General features: G+C 39.3%; 1 protein-coding gene across 3 annotated transcripts in view; it reads left to right on the top strand.

Moving 5' to 3' along the window:
• The window catches only part of RRN3 (RRN3 homolog, RNA polymerase I transcription factor), a 33137-nt gene extending 16702 nt beyond the window's left edge, over nt 1-16435 (top strand). For all 3 annotated transcript variants that reach the window (XM_059693227.1, XM_059693229.1, XM_059693228.1), the window contains 7 exons: nt 854-984; nt 4002-4132; nt 5076-5260; nt 7793-7901; nt 11880-12032; nt 13254-13341; nt 14661-16435. In XM_059693227.1, the coding sequence (XP_059549210.1) occupies nt 854-984; nt 4002-4132; nt 5076-5260; nt 7793-7901; nt 11880-12032; nt 13254-13341; nt 14661-14822 (959 nt within the window). In that variant the 3' untranslated portion in view covers nt 14823-16435. The remainder of the gene's footprint in view (nt 1-853; nt 985-4001; nt 4133-5075; nt 5261-7792; nt 7902-11879; nt 12033-13253; nt 13342-14660) is intronic.

The following is a 16435-nucleotide window of genomic DNA, read 5'->3' on the forward strand; positions in this document are numbered from 1 at the left end:
AAAATGCTGACACGCCGAGCTCAAAAGGTTCGCCGTCACTGGTCTAGAGGCTTTGCTGTAAAAACAGAATTATTTTTCATTCTCATTATTTAGATTTAAGAGTGAAACTCAGCCACTCAGAATAAGACTTGAATCTGAGTTGACTAAGTTACTGTTTTAACTTTTTTATTGTTATAAAAATAATACATGTAGACTAGAGAAAATTTGGAGACTATAGGAAAGGATTTTTAAAAGGCATTTTAAATGGCCACATTCCTAGTATTCAAAAAACTTATAAGCATTTTGATAAATGCTTTTTTCTTTGTTTATATATATGAATATTTTTTTTGGTGGCTTTGGGGGTCACACTATATGTAGTATTTCATAATCTGCCCTTCTCACCTATTGTGAACCTTTTCTCATACCATTCCCTGTTCTTTTAAAATAGTTGCTATTGATTATAGAGATTTAACTGATCTCTTTTACCCCCACTCTTTTTATGTCATTACGAATAACAGTGTAATGAACATTTTTGTACATTATCATAGTCATTTGCTTTAATATGTTCCTAGCAGTAGAATTACTGGGATAAAGGACTTCTGCCCCATGAATTGTAAAATTGCCCTTTACAAAGGTTCACATTGTGGCATCAGAGCAGTATGTGTGAGGTGAGGCCCTGCTTATTGCCAGAGCTGGGTTATTGCACTTGAGAAGGAAAATTTGTGCAAAACAAAAATGTCATTTTGTTTTAATCATAGCTTAATGGATGATGTATTTCTTAATGGTATTTTTTTCTTAATAAAATTTGGTAAATGAAACTGACAGCTTGAAAATAATGTATTCATAAAACTGAAATGCCATATTTTCTCTGTAGGTAAGATTGATATCAACAAAACGAAGGATTTATATCGAGAGCTCATAATTATTTTTGACAAACTCCTGTTGCCCACCCATGCCTCCTGCCATGTTCAGTTTTTCATGTTTTATCTCTGTAGCTTTAAATTGGTGAGTATGTCATTAACATTACCATAGCTTATTTTATTCTTGCCCACGTTTTCCCTTAAAAACGGGGGTGGAGGGAGTAGGGAAGGGAGATCATGAGGTGTTTCTTTTTTGTGGGTTCATTTTACTAGTACCGTTAATAAAGTACATGCCCTTAGGTGTGTGGAAAAGAGCAGAGCAGAGGGCATTGTTATTGCTGCTTTCCAGCTCAGCCAAGTGCTCTGAAAACATCATCCTGCCTTTGGTCCACTAGGTGGTGTGCTTCCCTTCAAGTCCAGCCTTGATTAATATCTCAGATGGGATATTTAACTTTTTTTTTTTTTTTAGTCTCTCTTAGTTGATCCTGTGTAGCCCAAACCAACTCTTTAATCTATATTTTACAACTTTAGGGTTAGGTTTTCTATTTTGGAAAAAAAATAAAATGACTGGAAGATTCTACTCATTTGCAATTATTTTGTTGCTTTCTAGAACAATCATCAGCAGGGTATTGTCATGGGTAAGAAGGTTAAAGTCAGTCAGACTAGAGGTTAATCGTTTTTGAAAAGAGCTATTTGGAAGAAATTGGAGGTTGCATCCTTTGTTAAAAAGAAGCTTACTCAGTCTTTTTCTGTGATTAGCATAATTAGTCAAGTAACTGCACATACTTGTGAAGCTCAGTACATGCAGTCAAACACTGGAAGGTTACTTTGGACTCTGAAAGGTCCTGCAGAAGGCGTTTCCATGTGCATGTGGATTATTGCTGGTTTCCAGTTCTTGCCAAAAGTCAGGATCACTTTGTAGAGCTTTTAAAATAGGTGATTGCAAAGTCCTGTCACAAACCCACTGAATCTGTTAGGTTGATTTTGATGCTTAGCTTGTTTTGGGATCCATTGGATTATTTAATGCTTGGGGACCCTTTGGTTTTTAATACTATCGCAAGGTGTTTTAAAAATAACCATGCCAACAGTATTCATTATTTATCTAGCCATATAACTGAGGTACTAGAACTTTCCCACATAGGTGAGTTAAAATCTTAGAATTCTGATAACTAGAATATCTTTTTTTTTTTTTTAATTAAATCTTTATTGTTCAGATTATTACATTTGTTCCTTTTTTTTTTTCTCCCCATAACTCCCCTCCTCCCAGTTCCCGCCCCACCCTCCGCCCTCACTCCCCACCCACTGTCCTCATCCATAGGTGCACGATTTTTGTCCAGTCTCTTCCCACATCTCCCACACCCCTTTCCCCCCCAAGAATAGTCAGTCCATTCCCTTTCTATGTCCCTGATTCTATTATAATCAACAGTTCATTCTGTTCATCAGATTATTTATTCACTTGATTCTTAGATTCACTTGTTGATAGATGCATATTTGTTGTTCATAATTTGTATCTTTACCTTTTTCTTCCTCTTCCTCTTCTTAAAGGATACCTTTCAGCATTTCATATAATCCTGGTTTGGTGGTGATGAACTCCTTTAGCTTTTCCTTATCTGTGAAGCTCTTTATCTGACCTTCAATTCTGAATGATAGCTTTGCTGGATAAAGTAATCTTGGTTGTAGTTTCTTGGTATTCATCACTTTGAATATTTCTTGCCACTCCCTTCTGGCCTGCAAAGTTTCTGTTGAGAAATCAGCTGACAGTCGTATGGGTATTCCCTTGTAGGTAACTGAGTTTCTTTCTCTTGCTGTTTTTAAGATTCTCTCTTTATCTTTTGCTCTTGGCATTTTAATTATGATGTGTCTTGGTGTGGTCCTCTTTGGATTCCTTTTGTTTGGGGTTCTCCGCGCTTCTTGGACCTGTAAGTCCATTTCTTTCACCAGGTGGGGGAAGTTTTCTGTCATTATTTCTTCAAATAGGTTTTCAATATCTTGCTCTCTCTCATCTTCTGGCACCCCTATAATTCTGATGTTGGTACGCTTGAAGCTGTCCCAGAGGCTTCTTACACTATCCTCGCATTTTTGGATTCTTTTTTCATTTTGCTTTTCCCGTTGGATGTTTTTTGCTTCCTCGCAATTCAAATCATTGACTTGATTCTTGTGCTCCTCTGGTCTGCTGTTGGGCGTCTGTTTAATATTCGTTATTTCAGACCGTGTGTGCTTAATTTCTAGTTGGTTCCCCAATATAAGATCGAGGGTCTTATTAGTTTTCGTGTAGATCTCATTAAGTCTATCGGCAGCTTCTAAACAGTTCTTGAGAGACCTTAAAAGTGTGGTTCTGAACTCTATTTCTTCCATTGACAATTTTGTCCTGTTTCTTTGTCTCCGCATTTTGTTATGCTTCTTTGGTGCACCCCCTAGTGGTCTTTGTTCGAAGTCTTATAGATAAATCTTGATTGTTGTAGCTAATTCCAGGGAGGGTTTGACCTCCAGGCCAAGTGGCTATGAGAATCAGCTGTGTCAGCAGTGAGAGAACTTCTGTCCTCTAGGGAGGTGCTAATCTAGCCTTTGCCTGAGGCTATCCGGCAAATGCCTCTGTGCAGGGCTTGGGCAGGGCGGGTCGCACAGGATCAACAGGGTGGGCCGGAGAGAGCAGTTATGGCGGCTCTCAGTCCTGTCCCCAGGGGCTCTGCCTCTCTGAGTCCCAGCACCCGCTGCAAGGCTCGGAGAGAAAGCTGCACTCGCTCTGACCGAAGTCAGACAGTCCGCTTCTCCCGTTTGAGCCTGGGTCCCTAAAGACTCGCCTGTATCTGGAGCTCAGAGTCTGCGACTCCCTCCCGATTGAAAACAACAACCGCGCCCTCCGCCGCCAGCCCGCTCCGCGCACTCCGCACCTCAGAATTTGACTTCAGCCCTGCGCCTCCTCTGAGTGTCCGTATGCGTTTCTCTTTCCTCCTAGTTGTAGGACTTCCACTCAGCCAGCGTTCCTGTGGTTCTGGGTGATGTCCGTTCCGTGTTTTAGTTTCACTTTTGAAGTAGTTGTTCAAAGCAGCAAACTCCGGCGTTAACCTATGCCGCCATCTTGGTTCTCTCTCACATTTCTTTCGATAACTAGAATATCTTAAGCAGTCAAAAAGATCAGACCAACACCTTCTTTTGTTATAGGGATTCGCAGAAGCATTTTTGGAACATCTCTGGAAGAAATTGCAGGATCCGAATAATCCTGCCATCATCAGGCAAGCTGCTGCAAATTATATTGGAAGCCTTTTGGCAAGAGCTAAATTTATTCCTCTTATGTAAGTAACCTAATTTTTCCAAGTGTTTTTTTTATATCATGCTTTAAAAGATGAGAGCATTCTCTTAAGTCAGAGAAATATCTGCCTTACGTTTTTGGTCTCTCTTTAAAGTGAAAAAATCTGTTCCCCCACTCCTGCAAAATGTTTATATTTCCAAGAGGCAGTTTCCAAATAAAATATTTCCTTTTTTATATGTAAAACCTCATATGTAAAGCTCTCTGTTTAGTATGGCTGTACTTGAACATGAAGATCCATTTGTCTCCATGGATAGAGTGCAGTGTTGTATACTATTTCGATTCTTTTTATAGGTTTGTCATTTTTTCATTTGCATTCTGAATCAATTATGTCTGTTAAAGCTGAAGAAAAATTCCTTATAAAGGTAACAGAAAAATCTATGTAGGGGGCCAGCTCTAAGCCTATTTCTTCCAGTGATCCAGGACGATAATTTGGGCAAGGGTGCTGTTAAAGACCCTTTCTCAACAACTACAGCTATTTGGCCATTCTGTCCTAAATTGTTGACACAGGGCTTCATTAGAACCCCATAGGGAATGGTGAAATCATCCAGACTTTCTCTTTCTTTATAAGCTGTTAGTAAACACCCTCTATTCTTTGGCCGAATCTCTCTAAGAGGGTTGGGGGGGGCGGGGGTGGAGGGGGCATTGGAGAAGCTTTTCTGTGTTGATAATGAGAAACCGGTTTCCATCCCATCCCTCGGGACGTGCAGGGTTCTTAGGGCCTGTCGATTGTCGTCCCGTCCCGTCCCCCCCCCACCCCCCCCACCCCGCATTTCCGTCGTTAGCTTCTCTGTGCCCCTGGCTAATATATAAAGAAGCCTATGGATTGCCTTTTCTTAGTTTGCATTGAGAGGCATTGTATTTTCTATCACTAGTTTTGTTTTTTTTATGAAGCCAGTGGATTTGACTTGAATTTTTCTTCTCTCTAGTACTGTAAAGTCATGCCTAGATCTTTTGGTTAATTGGCTGCACATATACCTTAATAACCAGGATTCAGGAACAAAGGCATTTTGTGATGTTGCTCTACATGGACCATTTTACTCAGCCTGCCAAGCTGTGTTCTACACTTGTGTTTTTAGACACAAGCAGCTTTTAAGTGGAAACCTGAAGGAAGGTCAGTGATGTGGGATTGATGGATGTGAACTGGATTTTCCTGTGTACTAGTCACCCTTTAGAATGCAGATTTGTTACTTTTTTGAATATTGTTGAAAATGCTGGAGTCAGAAAACTGCACAGGCACACAAACTTTTATAAATTATTTCAAGCAGCATATAAGCCCCTAACACCTCCTTAAGCCTCCTCTTAACAGTTGATGGATTTGCGGTTGAGAACCTCTGCTTTAGAGGGTGACATCGAGAGTAATGTCAGCTGTCAGCTGCTCTTCTTCAGAGGTGAGGCCGAGCGTTTGCACTGGGCCAGCACCTTCCTCAGGGCTTCCTGCGCCCCTTGTCCCTGTGAAGGCCCAGTGAAGGCCAGGTGTCATTCCACTTCACAGAAGACACCAAAGCACAGGGAAGTAATTTATTGGCAGGATTAGAAATTGAAACCAGGTGAGGTGGCTATAAAGCTGTGATCATAATGATTATGCACCTTTATTTAAAGACTTGGGTAAATTTACTGTTTTTCAATTTTGTTAATTTCTAAGGGTTTATTATTTTAATTTCTAGGGGTTTATTATTTAAATCTACCAGAAGCTTGTTGTGTTTTTTTGGGGGGTTGTTTTAAATTTTAGTTGAAGACAGTCCCCAATAGCGATATCAGTTAAACAAAACAATTTAAATTTTTTGTTTTACTGTGATGAATAATTCAAATGGTTTAATAGTCTGTTTCCTCTAAACTGGAGTTTCTTAAGCTCTGCACTTACATTTGGGCTGGATAATTTTGTGTTGTGGAGGCTGCCTTTGCATTGTAGAATGGTTAGCAGCTGCCTCCTCACCTTCTACCCACTAGATGGCACTAGCACCCCTCCCCAATCCTGTCCTCTGTTGTGACAAAACTCTCCAGACACTGCCAGATGTCCTCTAGGGGCACAATTGCCTTGAGTTGAGAACCACAGCTCTAAACGGGAACTTGTATGTGTTGTGTTGTGTGTGTGCATTATATATGTTTACTTACATCCTGAATATTTCTGAAAAGATGTGGGGTTTAAAAATTAATTGTATGAACTAGTGATAGGACAAGGCTTTATTACAAGGTAAGTAAAATCTCTTTTTTTGTGTGAATAAGTGGTAAGATTTTTGGTTAAAGAGTATTTCTTCTAAGCCATACCATCTCATTTAAAAAGTTTTTGATTGACTGATTGATTTGAGATAGAAACAACAATCTGTTGTTCTACTTATTTATGCATTCATTGGTTGATTCTTGTATATGCCCTGACCAGGGATCAAACCCTCAACCTTGGTATATTGGGGCAAACCTGACATCCCATTTTTAGTCATTTTTATCAAGATATACATCAAAGAACCTTCTAACAAAATATACTTAAGCACAAGTTTGTTTGCTTGCCTCAAAATAGGTATGGTATCTTTCTTTTACTAATAGAGGAGAGAAGTATATTTATTAGTTTCAGGACAGTGAAATACAATTTTTCCTTCTACATCCATAGTTTTCTTGTTTTTGAAAAAATAATGTGTAATACAAACAACTAATGCACGTTCAAAAACATGGTCAATTTTACTAGTAATATAAGACATGCACATCTTACAAGATTGTTTTTTGATTGCTTGTCAGATTGACTATACACACACACACACACACACACACACAATATATGGAATTCAGGAAGGAGAAATTTCCACACTCTACAGGGATTGGAGACTCACCGTGTTGCCAGAACTTTTTAATGATTTCATGATTGTTAGCTGAAATCAAATCATATGGTCTTTAAACTCAGCATATGCTGTGCTTACATATCTGTAAATTTCAAGTTGCCATATATAGCCCAATAGGAATGTGTGCTTACTTTGAAGTCCTGGGTCTTTAAAAGAATAAACAACCCTGGCCAGTTGGTCAGTGGTTAGTGTCAACCTGCAGACGGAAGGGTTGAGTTCGATTCCGGGTCAAGGGCACGTACTTTGGTTGCAGGTTCCCAGCCCTGGTAGAGGCGCATACAGGAGGCAGCTAGTCAGCAACTAATAGATGTGTCTCACATTGATGTTTCTCTCCCCTCTGTGCCCCCCAATATTTCTAGAAATCAATGGAAAAAAATATCCTAGGGTGAGGATTAAAAAAAAGAAGAAGAATAATAAACAGTTTTCTTTAGAAAAGTTGTCTTAGTCATAAATGAATGTGCTTAAGCCTAATGACACTCTTCTGGGCTCCACATTGTATGACTATCTACATGGACTTTTATTTGTTTTATTTATTTATTTTAAAATATATTTTTATTATTGATTTCAGGGAGGGAGGGGGAGAGAGAGAAACATCATTGATGGGGATTAAACCCACACCCTGGGCATGCGTCCTGACCTGGTTCATAGGTCAATGCTCAACCACTGAGCCATGCCGGCCGGGCTACATGGACCTTTATTTAAAGCAATTTCACAACTAACGTTTAAGTCAATTTTTCAACCTGTGAAAAAAATCTGTGCTGTTTTAAGACTGTTGTTTTTGTAACTTCTAAATTTTTTTTTGTTTTTAATCAAAGGTTTGAGGTACCTTCAAAGTCTGAATTTTGAACGTATAGTGATGAGTCAACTAAATCCTCTGAAGATTTGCCTGCCCTCGGTAGTTAACTTTTTTGCTGCAATTACAAGGTAAGTTATTTGTACTTTATTTTATTTTAAATTTTGTTTTATTGTTTAAAGTATTACAAAGAGTATTATATATGTCTTTTTTTTTCCCCTTGACCTTCCCCTGGCCTCCCCTATCCGCCAGTGTCTGTGTCCATTGGTTATGCTTATATGCATGCATACAAGTCCTTTAGTTGATCTCTTACCGCCCCCTGCAACCCTCCCTGGCCTTCCCGCTGTAGTTTGACAGTCTGTTCGATGATGCTCTGCCTCTGTATCTATTTTTGTTCATCAGTTTATAATGGTCTTTATTATCCATAAATGAGTGAGATCATGTGGTATTTTTCTTTCATTGACTGGCTTATTTCACTTAGCATAATGCTCTCCAGTTCCATCCATGCTGTTGCAAATGGTAAGAATTCCTTCTTTCTTACAGCAGCATAGTATTCCATTGTGTAGATGTACCACAGTTTTCTAATCCATTCATCTGCTGATGGGCACTTAGGCTGTTTCCAAATCTTAGCTATGGTAAATTGTGCTGCTATGAACACAGGGATACAGATATCCTTTCTGATTGGTGTTTCTGATTTCTTGGGATATATTCCTTGCGGTGGGATCAATGGGTCAAATGGGAGTTCCATTTTTAACTTTTTGAGGAAACTTCATACTGTCTTCCATAGTGGCTGCACCAGTCTGCATCCTCTCCAGCACTTGTTGATTTGTTGATGATAGCCATTCTGACAGGTGTGAAATGTAACCTCATTGTTGTTTTGATATTTGTACTTTATTGGTGGAAGTTATTTACACGTAAATTTATATTAGTACTAGAGGCCCGATGCACGAAAATTCATGCAAGAGTAGGCCCTCCCCCCCCCCCCACCCCCCCCTCCCCTGCTGGCACCGGGACCCAGGTTTCTTTCCTCCAGCCGCCGGCAGGCACCTGGGACCTGGGTGGCTTCGCTCTGGCCCCAGCTTCATCCTGAAAGACCTCTGGTCTAATTAGCATATTACCCTTTTTTTAAAATATATATTTTATTGATTTTTTACAGAGAGGAAGGGAGAGGAATAGAGAGTTAGAAACATCGATGAGAGAGAAACATCAATCAGTTGCCTTCTGCACACTCCCTACTGGGGATGTGCCTGCAACCAAGGTACATGCCCTTGACTGGAATCAAACCTGGGACCCTTGAGTCCGCAGGCTGATGCTCAATCCACTGAGCCAAACCGGTCAGGGCTGCATATTACCCTTTTATTATTATAGATTGGTATTATAAAATTCCATTACATTTCTGTGAAACTGCTGTAACCGGTTTGGCTCAGTGGATAGAGCGTCGGCCTGCGGACTCAAGGGTCCCAGGTTCAATTCCGGTCAAGGGCATGTACCTTGGCTGTGGGCACATCCTCAGCAGGGTGTGTGCAGGAGGCAGCTAATCAATGTTTCTCGCACATCGATGTTTCTAACTCTCTATCCCTCTCCCTTCCTCTCTGTAAATTTCTGTGAAACTATTCAGTAAGATTAGTTAAAAAAAAAACACAAACATTTAAAAACCAGTAACCCAATACTTGCAGCAAACACTGTTGTGCACCTATTGTTTTATACTTGGGTGGCATTGGAAATTGCTACTAATTTTTATGCAGAGAGGATAATTGAGCAGAAGCCTAGACACTTTGAAATACATAAGAACTAGTAACCTGAGAGGTAGAAACCAAAGATGTTTATTAGACTGACTCTTATAATAGTAATAAAAATAGACTGGACATGAGATAAATCTCCAACAATAGGGGACTGGTTTAATGAGGGACTGTATTATCTCAGGCCTTGTAGCTACAACTAATGCATAATTTTATTGTGTGCCTGGTACAGTTTTATGTGCTTTACATAGAACTTACTGAAACTTTGCACAATCCTATGAATATAATATTAACCTGTTTATAAATAGGAAGATGGAGGCACAGAGAGATTAAATTACTTCTGTGAAGTCAGAGCTAGACGGGGGCAGACCTATGATTTGAATGCAGGCAGTCTGGCTCCTTTGTAAGTAAGCATTTACTGAATTATTCTGCCTCATATAGACACTGAATTGGAGACCTTGGGCATTTAATCAGCATATTCAGGACAGGATCGTAGCTTAAAATCTTCAACAGATAAGAGTCTCTGCTATTATAAGAAAAAGAATTCATCCCTCAGTCCTTTTAGACAACTTACTGCTCTCATTCAGCAATCTTATTTTCCTTTGCTGGATATCTAGTTCCAGGTTTTCTTTCTCCTGAGATCTCAAAAATGGTAAAGAATTAAAAGAAGTAAAGAGACCAACAAGGAATAGTGTTTAGTGGGTGAAAGGTTCCTGGGAAAACAGGAAGGGCAAGGACAGATGAAGCAAAGCAGCAGCGCTGCCCCCTAGAACAGTGACGGCGAACCTATGACACGCGTGTCAGAGGTGACACGCGAACTCATTTTTTTGGTTGATTTTTCTTTGTTAAATGGCATTTAAATATATAAAATAAATATAAAAAATATAAGTCTTTGCTTTACTATGGTTGCAAATATCTAAAAATTTCTATATGTGACACGGCACCAGAGTTAAGTTAGGATTTTTCAAAATGCTGACACGCCCAGCTCAAAAGGTTCGCCATCACTGCTCTAGAATATTCTCATGGTAGGGAGTACGGATTGCCGTGGATGAGCACACTGGTCAGAGAGGCTCTAGATTTGGGTTGGAATTAGCAATAGAGGTTAAGAGTGAGGTGTGATGCTAAGAGAAGAGATTGAAATAAAGTTCTGTGTTCAGGAATTTATGTATCATCTGTAGCTCCTGCTTTTGCTTACTTGATGGTTTTAAGATTCATTGTCAACTCATACATCTGTGTAATGTCCTATTGATTTTTTAAAATTGAGTCCTTGTTGTTAAGCTGTTACTTTTTCAGTATCGGTAACAGCAGCTTAGAGACATGGCTGTATGTGTGTGCTGGTGCAAAGGCACACACTTCCTGTCACCCAGACATGCAGCTGCTGGGTTGTAGGAGATGCACATTGTGAACTTGACCAGATATTGCACACGGTATTCCAGCATCGTTTTGCCAATTTACCCTCCCACCAGGAGTAGAGAGTTGAATGTGATCCTTGGCTACTAGAACAGAAATAAATGTATGTCACTTAGCATTACAAAAGTGACCTGAGAAGCAGAGATGACCTGAATGAATACTGTGGATAGGAGGGTAGGAGGTAGAGGGTAGCAGATGTGAGCTAAATCCTTATCTCAGAGAATCCATCTGATAATGATTCAAGTTGCCAAGTCATATGGAGGTAACCAGAACTGACAATACAGTGGTCTTGTTGTTTTTTTCTCTCATGAGTTCTTCAATATATTTAACTGTTTTTATTCACTATGCCTATTCCTTTCTTTACCATTTTCTAAGATTGTGACTTAGTCATCCTCTTTCACTAATTTCTTCAAAATCAAGTTTCCGTATCGTCAAATACTATCTCCTATTAGTAAATACTGAATCCCTTTTTACCAATCCCTAATTCTCTTACAAACAATAAAAATAAATAAGTAAAGACAGCTATATATTTTGCAAACTAGGAAAGTTTTCCCTAAAAGCATCACTTTCTGCCGAAACCGGTTTGGCTCAGTGGATAGAGCGTCGGCCTGCGGACTGAAAGGTCCCAGGTTCGATTCCGGTCAAGGGCATGTACCTGGGTTGCGGGCACATCCCCAGTAGGAGATGGTGCAGGAGGCGGCTGATCGATGTTTCTCTCCCATCGATGTTTCTAACTCTCTGTCTCTCTCCCTTCTTCTCTGTAAAAAATCAATAAAATATATTAAAAAAAAATAAAAATAAAAAATAAAAGCATCACTTTCTGCTTTATGTTCTTTTTTTCTTGCACTTCTTATGTTCGGCAGTATCTGTGTGGTCAGTATAGTTATCAGGCATGAACAGGCATGTTCATGCAGAGTAATTCGAGCTGCTAATGCCTCTGTTGTTTTTCTTGTTCCATAGTAAATACCAGCTAGTCTTCTGCTACACTATCATTGAGAGGAACAATCGCCAGATGCTACCAGTTATAAGGAGTACAGCTGGAGGGGACTCGGTGCAAACCTGCACAAACCCACTTGACACCTTCTTCCCCTTCGATCCTTGTGTGCTTAAGAGGTAGGTACTCTTAACACAGTCAGCCTATCAGTGTGAATTTAAATGTATTGTGTATTTGCTTTTTCCAAGATTGGGATGTAGAGTTTCTTTGTCATACGTGGCCGGCCATTTCTAGCCGTTTGTAAAGCCATGGTCACCTTGCACATGTTTCACAGGCCAAGCAGAGAATGCCTGTTAGAGACTGCTGAGTGTCATAGCACACTAAGGTTTGCAGATCTTTGCCCCATTAGGAACCCAGGTTGACAACAAGGGTTTTTGGTTACTTTTGTTTTCCTTTAATCCTGTTGGTTTAAACATATAAGGTGTCCCAATAGGGAGGATGCTGTCTTTTCATGGCTTATAATTTTCTGCCAGTGACTTGTTTTTTCCTCTAGAGACCACAGGCTAAAAAAAGCCAAGAGAGTTATGTTGATGGATAATCCTGGAAAACCACCAAGCCAATTTTAACTTTGTATTTGTATAAGGAAGCAGAATTTTTGCTTTATTGTTTACCCTTATCTGAGAATATTTTTTCCATTGATTATTAGAGAGAGAGAGAGAGAGAGAGAGATATCAATTGGTTGCTTTTCCAACCCAGCCCGGGGATTGAACCTGCTACTCTTTGGTGCGTGGGCTGATGCTCTAATCAGAGTCACACCAGCCAGGGCCAGATGGGCCTTTTCCCCAGTCTTATTTTTAGTAAATTGCTATAAGAATATAAAAAAGGAAGTTCCAGAATAATATAATTTTCTTTCCATTTGGACACATTATAACTCATTGTTAGCCTGTGCAAAGTTGAGGAACAATTATACTTGAGAAACAATTACACTTGAGGGAGGGAGGGAGGGAGGGAGGGAGGGAGGGAGGGAGGGAGGGAGGGAGGGAGGGAGGGAGGAGAGAAGAGAAAGAAAGGAAGGAAGGAAGGAAGGAAGGAAGAGAAGGAAAGGAAGGAAAGAGAGAGAGAGAGAAAGAAAAAGAGAGAGAGAGAAAGAAAAAGAGAGAGAGAGAGAGAAAGAAAGAAAGAAAGAAAGAAAGAAACTCCATCTGTTTGAGTTGATGAACTCTTACAAAGAAGAGGCCACATTAGTTACAGTTCTTATATAGAGTATTTTCTTGACACTTATTATTTGAGCCATAATTTTCACTTCATTTCGGGTACTAGGTCTTGTGAAAGAAGAGCTAAATATGTTCTGACCTTCACTTTAGTATTTAACTTGATTTGTGAAATTTCTTTGTTGACAGGTCAAAGAAATTCATTGATCCAATTTATCAGATATGGGAAGACATAAGTGCAGACGAGCTTCAGGAGTTTAAGAAACCCATTAACAAGGTAAATTTGTGATTCGACATGCTTTTTGGGGATCTCCTGTGTGGTTATAGATCACAGTCAAATAGTAAATAGGAATGTTACACTGAAAAATAGGACATTTTGGCCAGCCGGTGTTGCTCAGTGGTTGAGTGTCAACCCATGAGCCAGAAGCACATACCCAGTCAGGACACATGCCCGGGTTGCGGTCTCAGTGCCTGGTGGGGGGCATGCGGGAGGTGGCCAGTCGATGATTCTCTCTCATCATTGATGTTGCTATCTCTCCCTCTACCTTCCTCTCTGAAATCAATAAAAACTTTTTTTTTTTTTTAAACAGGACATTTTATTCTGCCTTTGCAAAATTCCAAGCTCAGGATATGTTCTTATGAAGAGTTTTTGGTGTTTTTGATGAATTATTTAAACCAAACACTTCACACATTGACTTTGGGGAGTGAAGGTTAATTAAAAATTAATAAATTTAGATCTTTACCACTTGATCATTACCACCAAGTAACAATGGCAAATATACTATACCCTAATTGTGTAGAGGTTAACATTAATTTTGTAGCTCTTTATAAGTGGTAAAGAATCAGGCCTGCAGCATACCTTCCAGTGTATGTCAGATGGAAGTGAGGGAGGGAGAAAATTAGAATTCAATAATAAATAATGTCACTGTCCTTTTTTTGTGTAGCAAATTTATTTCCCCACTTAAGGTCAACTTTATGTGCCTGTCTCATAAGGAATCATTGGAAAGCTCATTTTATTATTTTTCCTCATATTTTGTGTTTGAGGCCTTCATTCATTCATTCACATTGTGTTAGATACAAAAGTTATAATAATGAGCAAGAATGACATCTTACCTGCCCTCATTGAGCTTAAAATCTGTTAAAAAAAATCTGACTTTAAACAAATAGTGACAGCATGTGCTGAGCAATTGAGAAGTGTACATCAGAGGAAGCTTTTTTGTGTGTTTTTTTTGTTTTGTTAATCCTTGCCTGAGGATATTTTTCCATTGATTTTAGAGAGAATGGAAGAGAGAGGGAAAAACAGAGAAACATCGATGTGAGAGAAACATATTGATTAGTTGTCTCCTGCATGTGCCCTGACCAAGCCCAGGCCAGAGAGGAGCCTGCAACCAAGATGCATGCCCTTGACCAGAATCGAACCAGGGACCTTTCACTGACGCTCTGTCCACTGGGCCAGACTGGCCAGGGTCAGAGGAAGCTTTTGAATTATGATGTTTTCTTTACCTTCCCAGAAGTAGCACATTCCTGAGGAAAGGAATTCTTGGAAGCTTTTCAAACCACTTGCGATCTTATTGATAATGTCTGTTCTCCTGACAGGAGGTGGTGGAAGATGAAGATGATGACTTTTTGAAAGGGGAAGTTGGGATTACACCGAGCTCCTTTGACACGCATTTCCGAAGTCCTTCAAGTAGTGTGGGCTCCCCACCAGTGTTGTACCTGCCAGACCAGTCCCCTTTGATTGCAAGGATTTGCGACTGAGATGAACGTGCCCCTCCATCCTGCCCTTCAATAGCAGGGCTCATACTGTTTGAGCTTCACATCAAACTGGAGCATAGAGTACCTGCCTCCGGCAGCTTATTTCAAGTTAGACTTACTCTAGTGTCTGAGCAGAAATGGTTCTTTTTCTTTTTGCTCCCATATAGACAAAGGAAAAGACTGAATATCATGTGCAATATTTTATAATGGAGTTGATAAGTGTTCACGGCTTGGCTTGTTTGTTTAATGTATACTTTTTTTGTGTGTTACAGCTTTTTGACATAATTATTGTGCCTGTTTTAACAGATTGCATTTTAAAACATTGGTTTTTGTCAGAGCCATACTCATAGGATTTTGCTGATCAGTGAAAATCCTCTAGAACACTATTTATAGTCTTCAGAAAGAGTTTATTTTGGATACATTGTTTACCTCTGCTGTAACTGTTTGTGTGTCCGGGTTCAGTGGGGTGCAGAGAAGGTAGGAGGACAGTGGGGAGATGGCCAGGGCTGGTCCCAAATGCTGAGAGAGGGAGATCTCCAGGGGCTTCAGAGACCAATAAAAGCCTGGAGGGAAGAGCTAGGGGATTTAGGGAAATAGAATCAGCCAAATCATATACATGTGAGTGTAAAAATGGACTTAAAAGAAAAATGGGAGTACCAGGTAAAAGTAATTCACATTGACTGAAAGTGGAGGTTGGACTTTTATAAAACAGCAAGCAGAGAGTTTACCCTGAAGCTCCCAAGAGTACTGTTTGAACTGGAGTGACTCGTTTGTAGTGGAATATTAACATGGATTTTTGTATTATTACCAGTATCAGTAGACCAGTTCTCATTTTGAAAATTTCTTGGGGAGGGTGGGGTATATTTTAGGTTATTTGTGGGGTGATTTTGCTAGGAACAGTTGGCCAAGGTTACATATATACTCTTTTCAACTGGCTATTTGTATCATGGATTCAGCTCAGTGAAATCCTCCTCTGTCTTTTTTTTTTTTTTTTTTTTTTTTTATAACTAAACACAGAAGAATCTAAACAACCTTGCTTTATAGCAAATTTGTGCGGGCACTGCTAGATTCATTTTGAAGCTCATGCATATTTAGCTTCATTACTTATTTGTGTATTTTTTTTGTTACTTGTGAAAATGTACATCTTTAAACTTATTTATTTTTCTGCCACTTTTCCTATTTTTTATTTAAAGGCAAGTAATATTTTCTTGATCACAAATATTTTGTAATGAAATACTTTCTCTTTCCTAGAGCTTTATATGCTCTTGTATAATTATATTAATGGCGATGTAGAGTTTGAATTTCAGTCTGTAAATATGCTTTGGAACAGAGAAATTTTTATTGCTTTAAAAATATTGGTGACTTTCCTTTGGTGACTTGGTAGAAAGTCATTTGAGTACCTTTAGGTTCTCTTTTTTAACTGCTGACAAAAAGGTGGGATTTTTGTATACTGGACAAAATGAGAAAATGAAATGTGTCCATAGAAATAATGGTAAGTGGAGTCTTTGTGGTTTGGGAAGTAGCTTTAATGTAGAGGGATATATTTATAAGTAAGTGTAATTTCAAAGGAGCTTGAGAAAAAACCCATTGTGACAATAAAACAATGACATGGTTAA

This window comes from Myotis daubentonii, chromosome 4 (genome assembly GCF_963259705.1).
Source record: "Myotis daubentonii chromosome 4, mMyoDau2.1, whole genome shotgun sequence".
Classification (NCBI taxonomy): Eukaryota; Metazoa; Chordata; class Mammalia; order Chiroptera; family Vespertilionidae; genus Myotis; species Myotis daubentonii.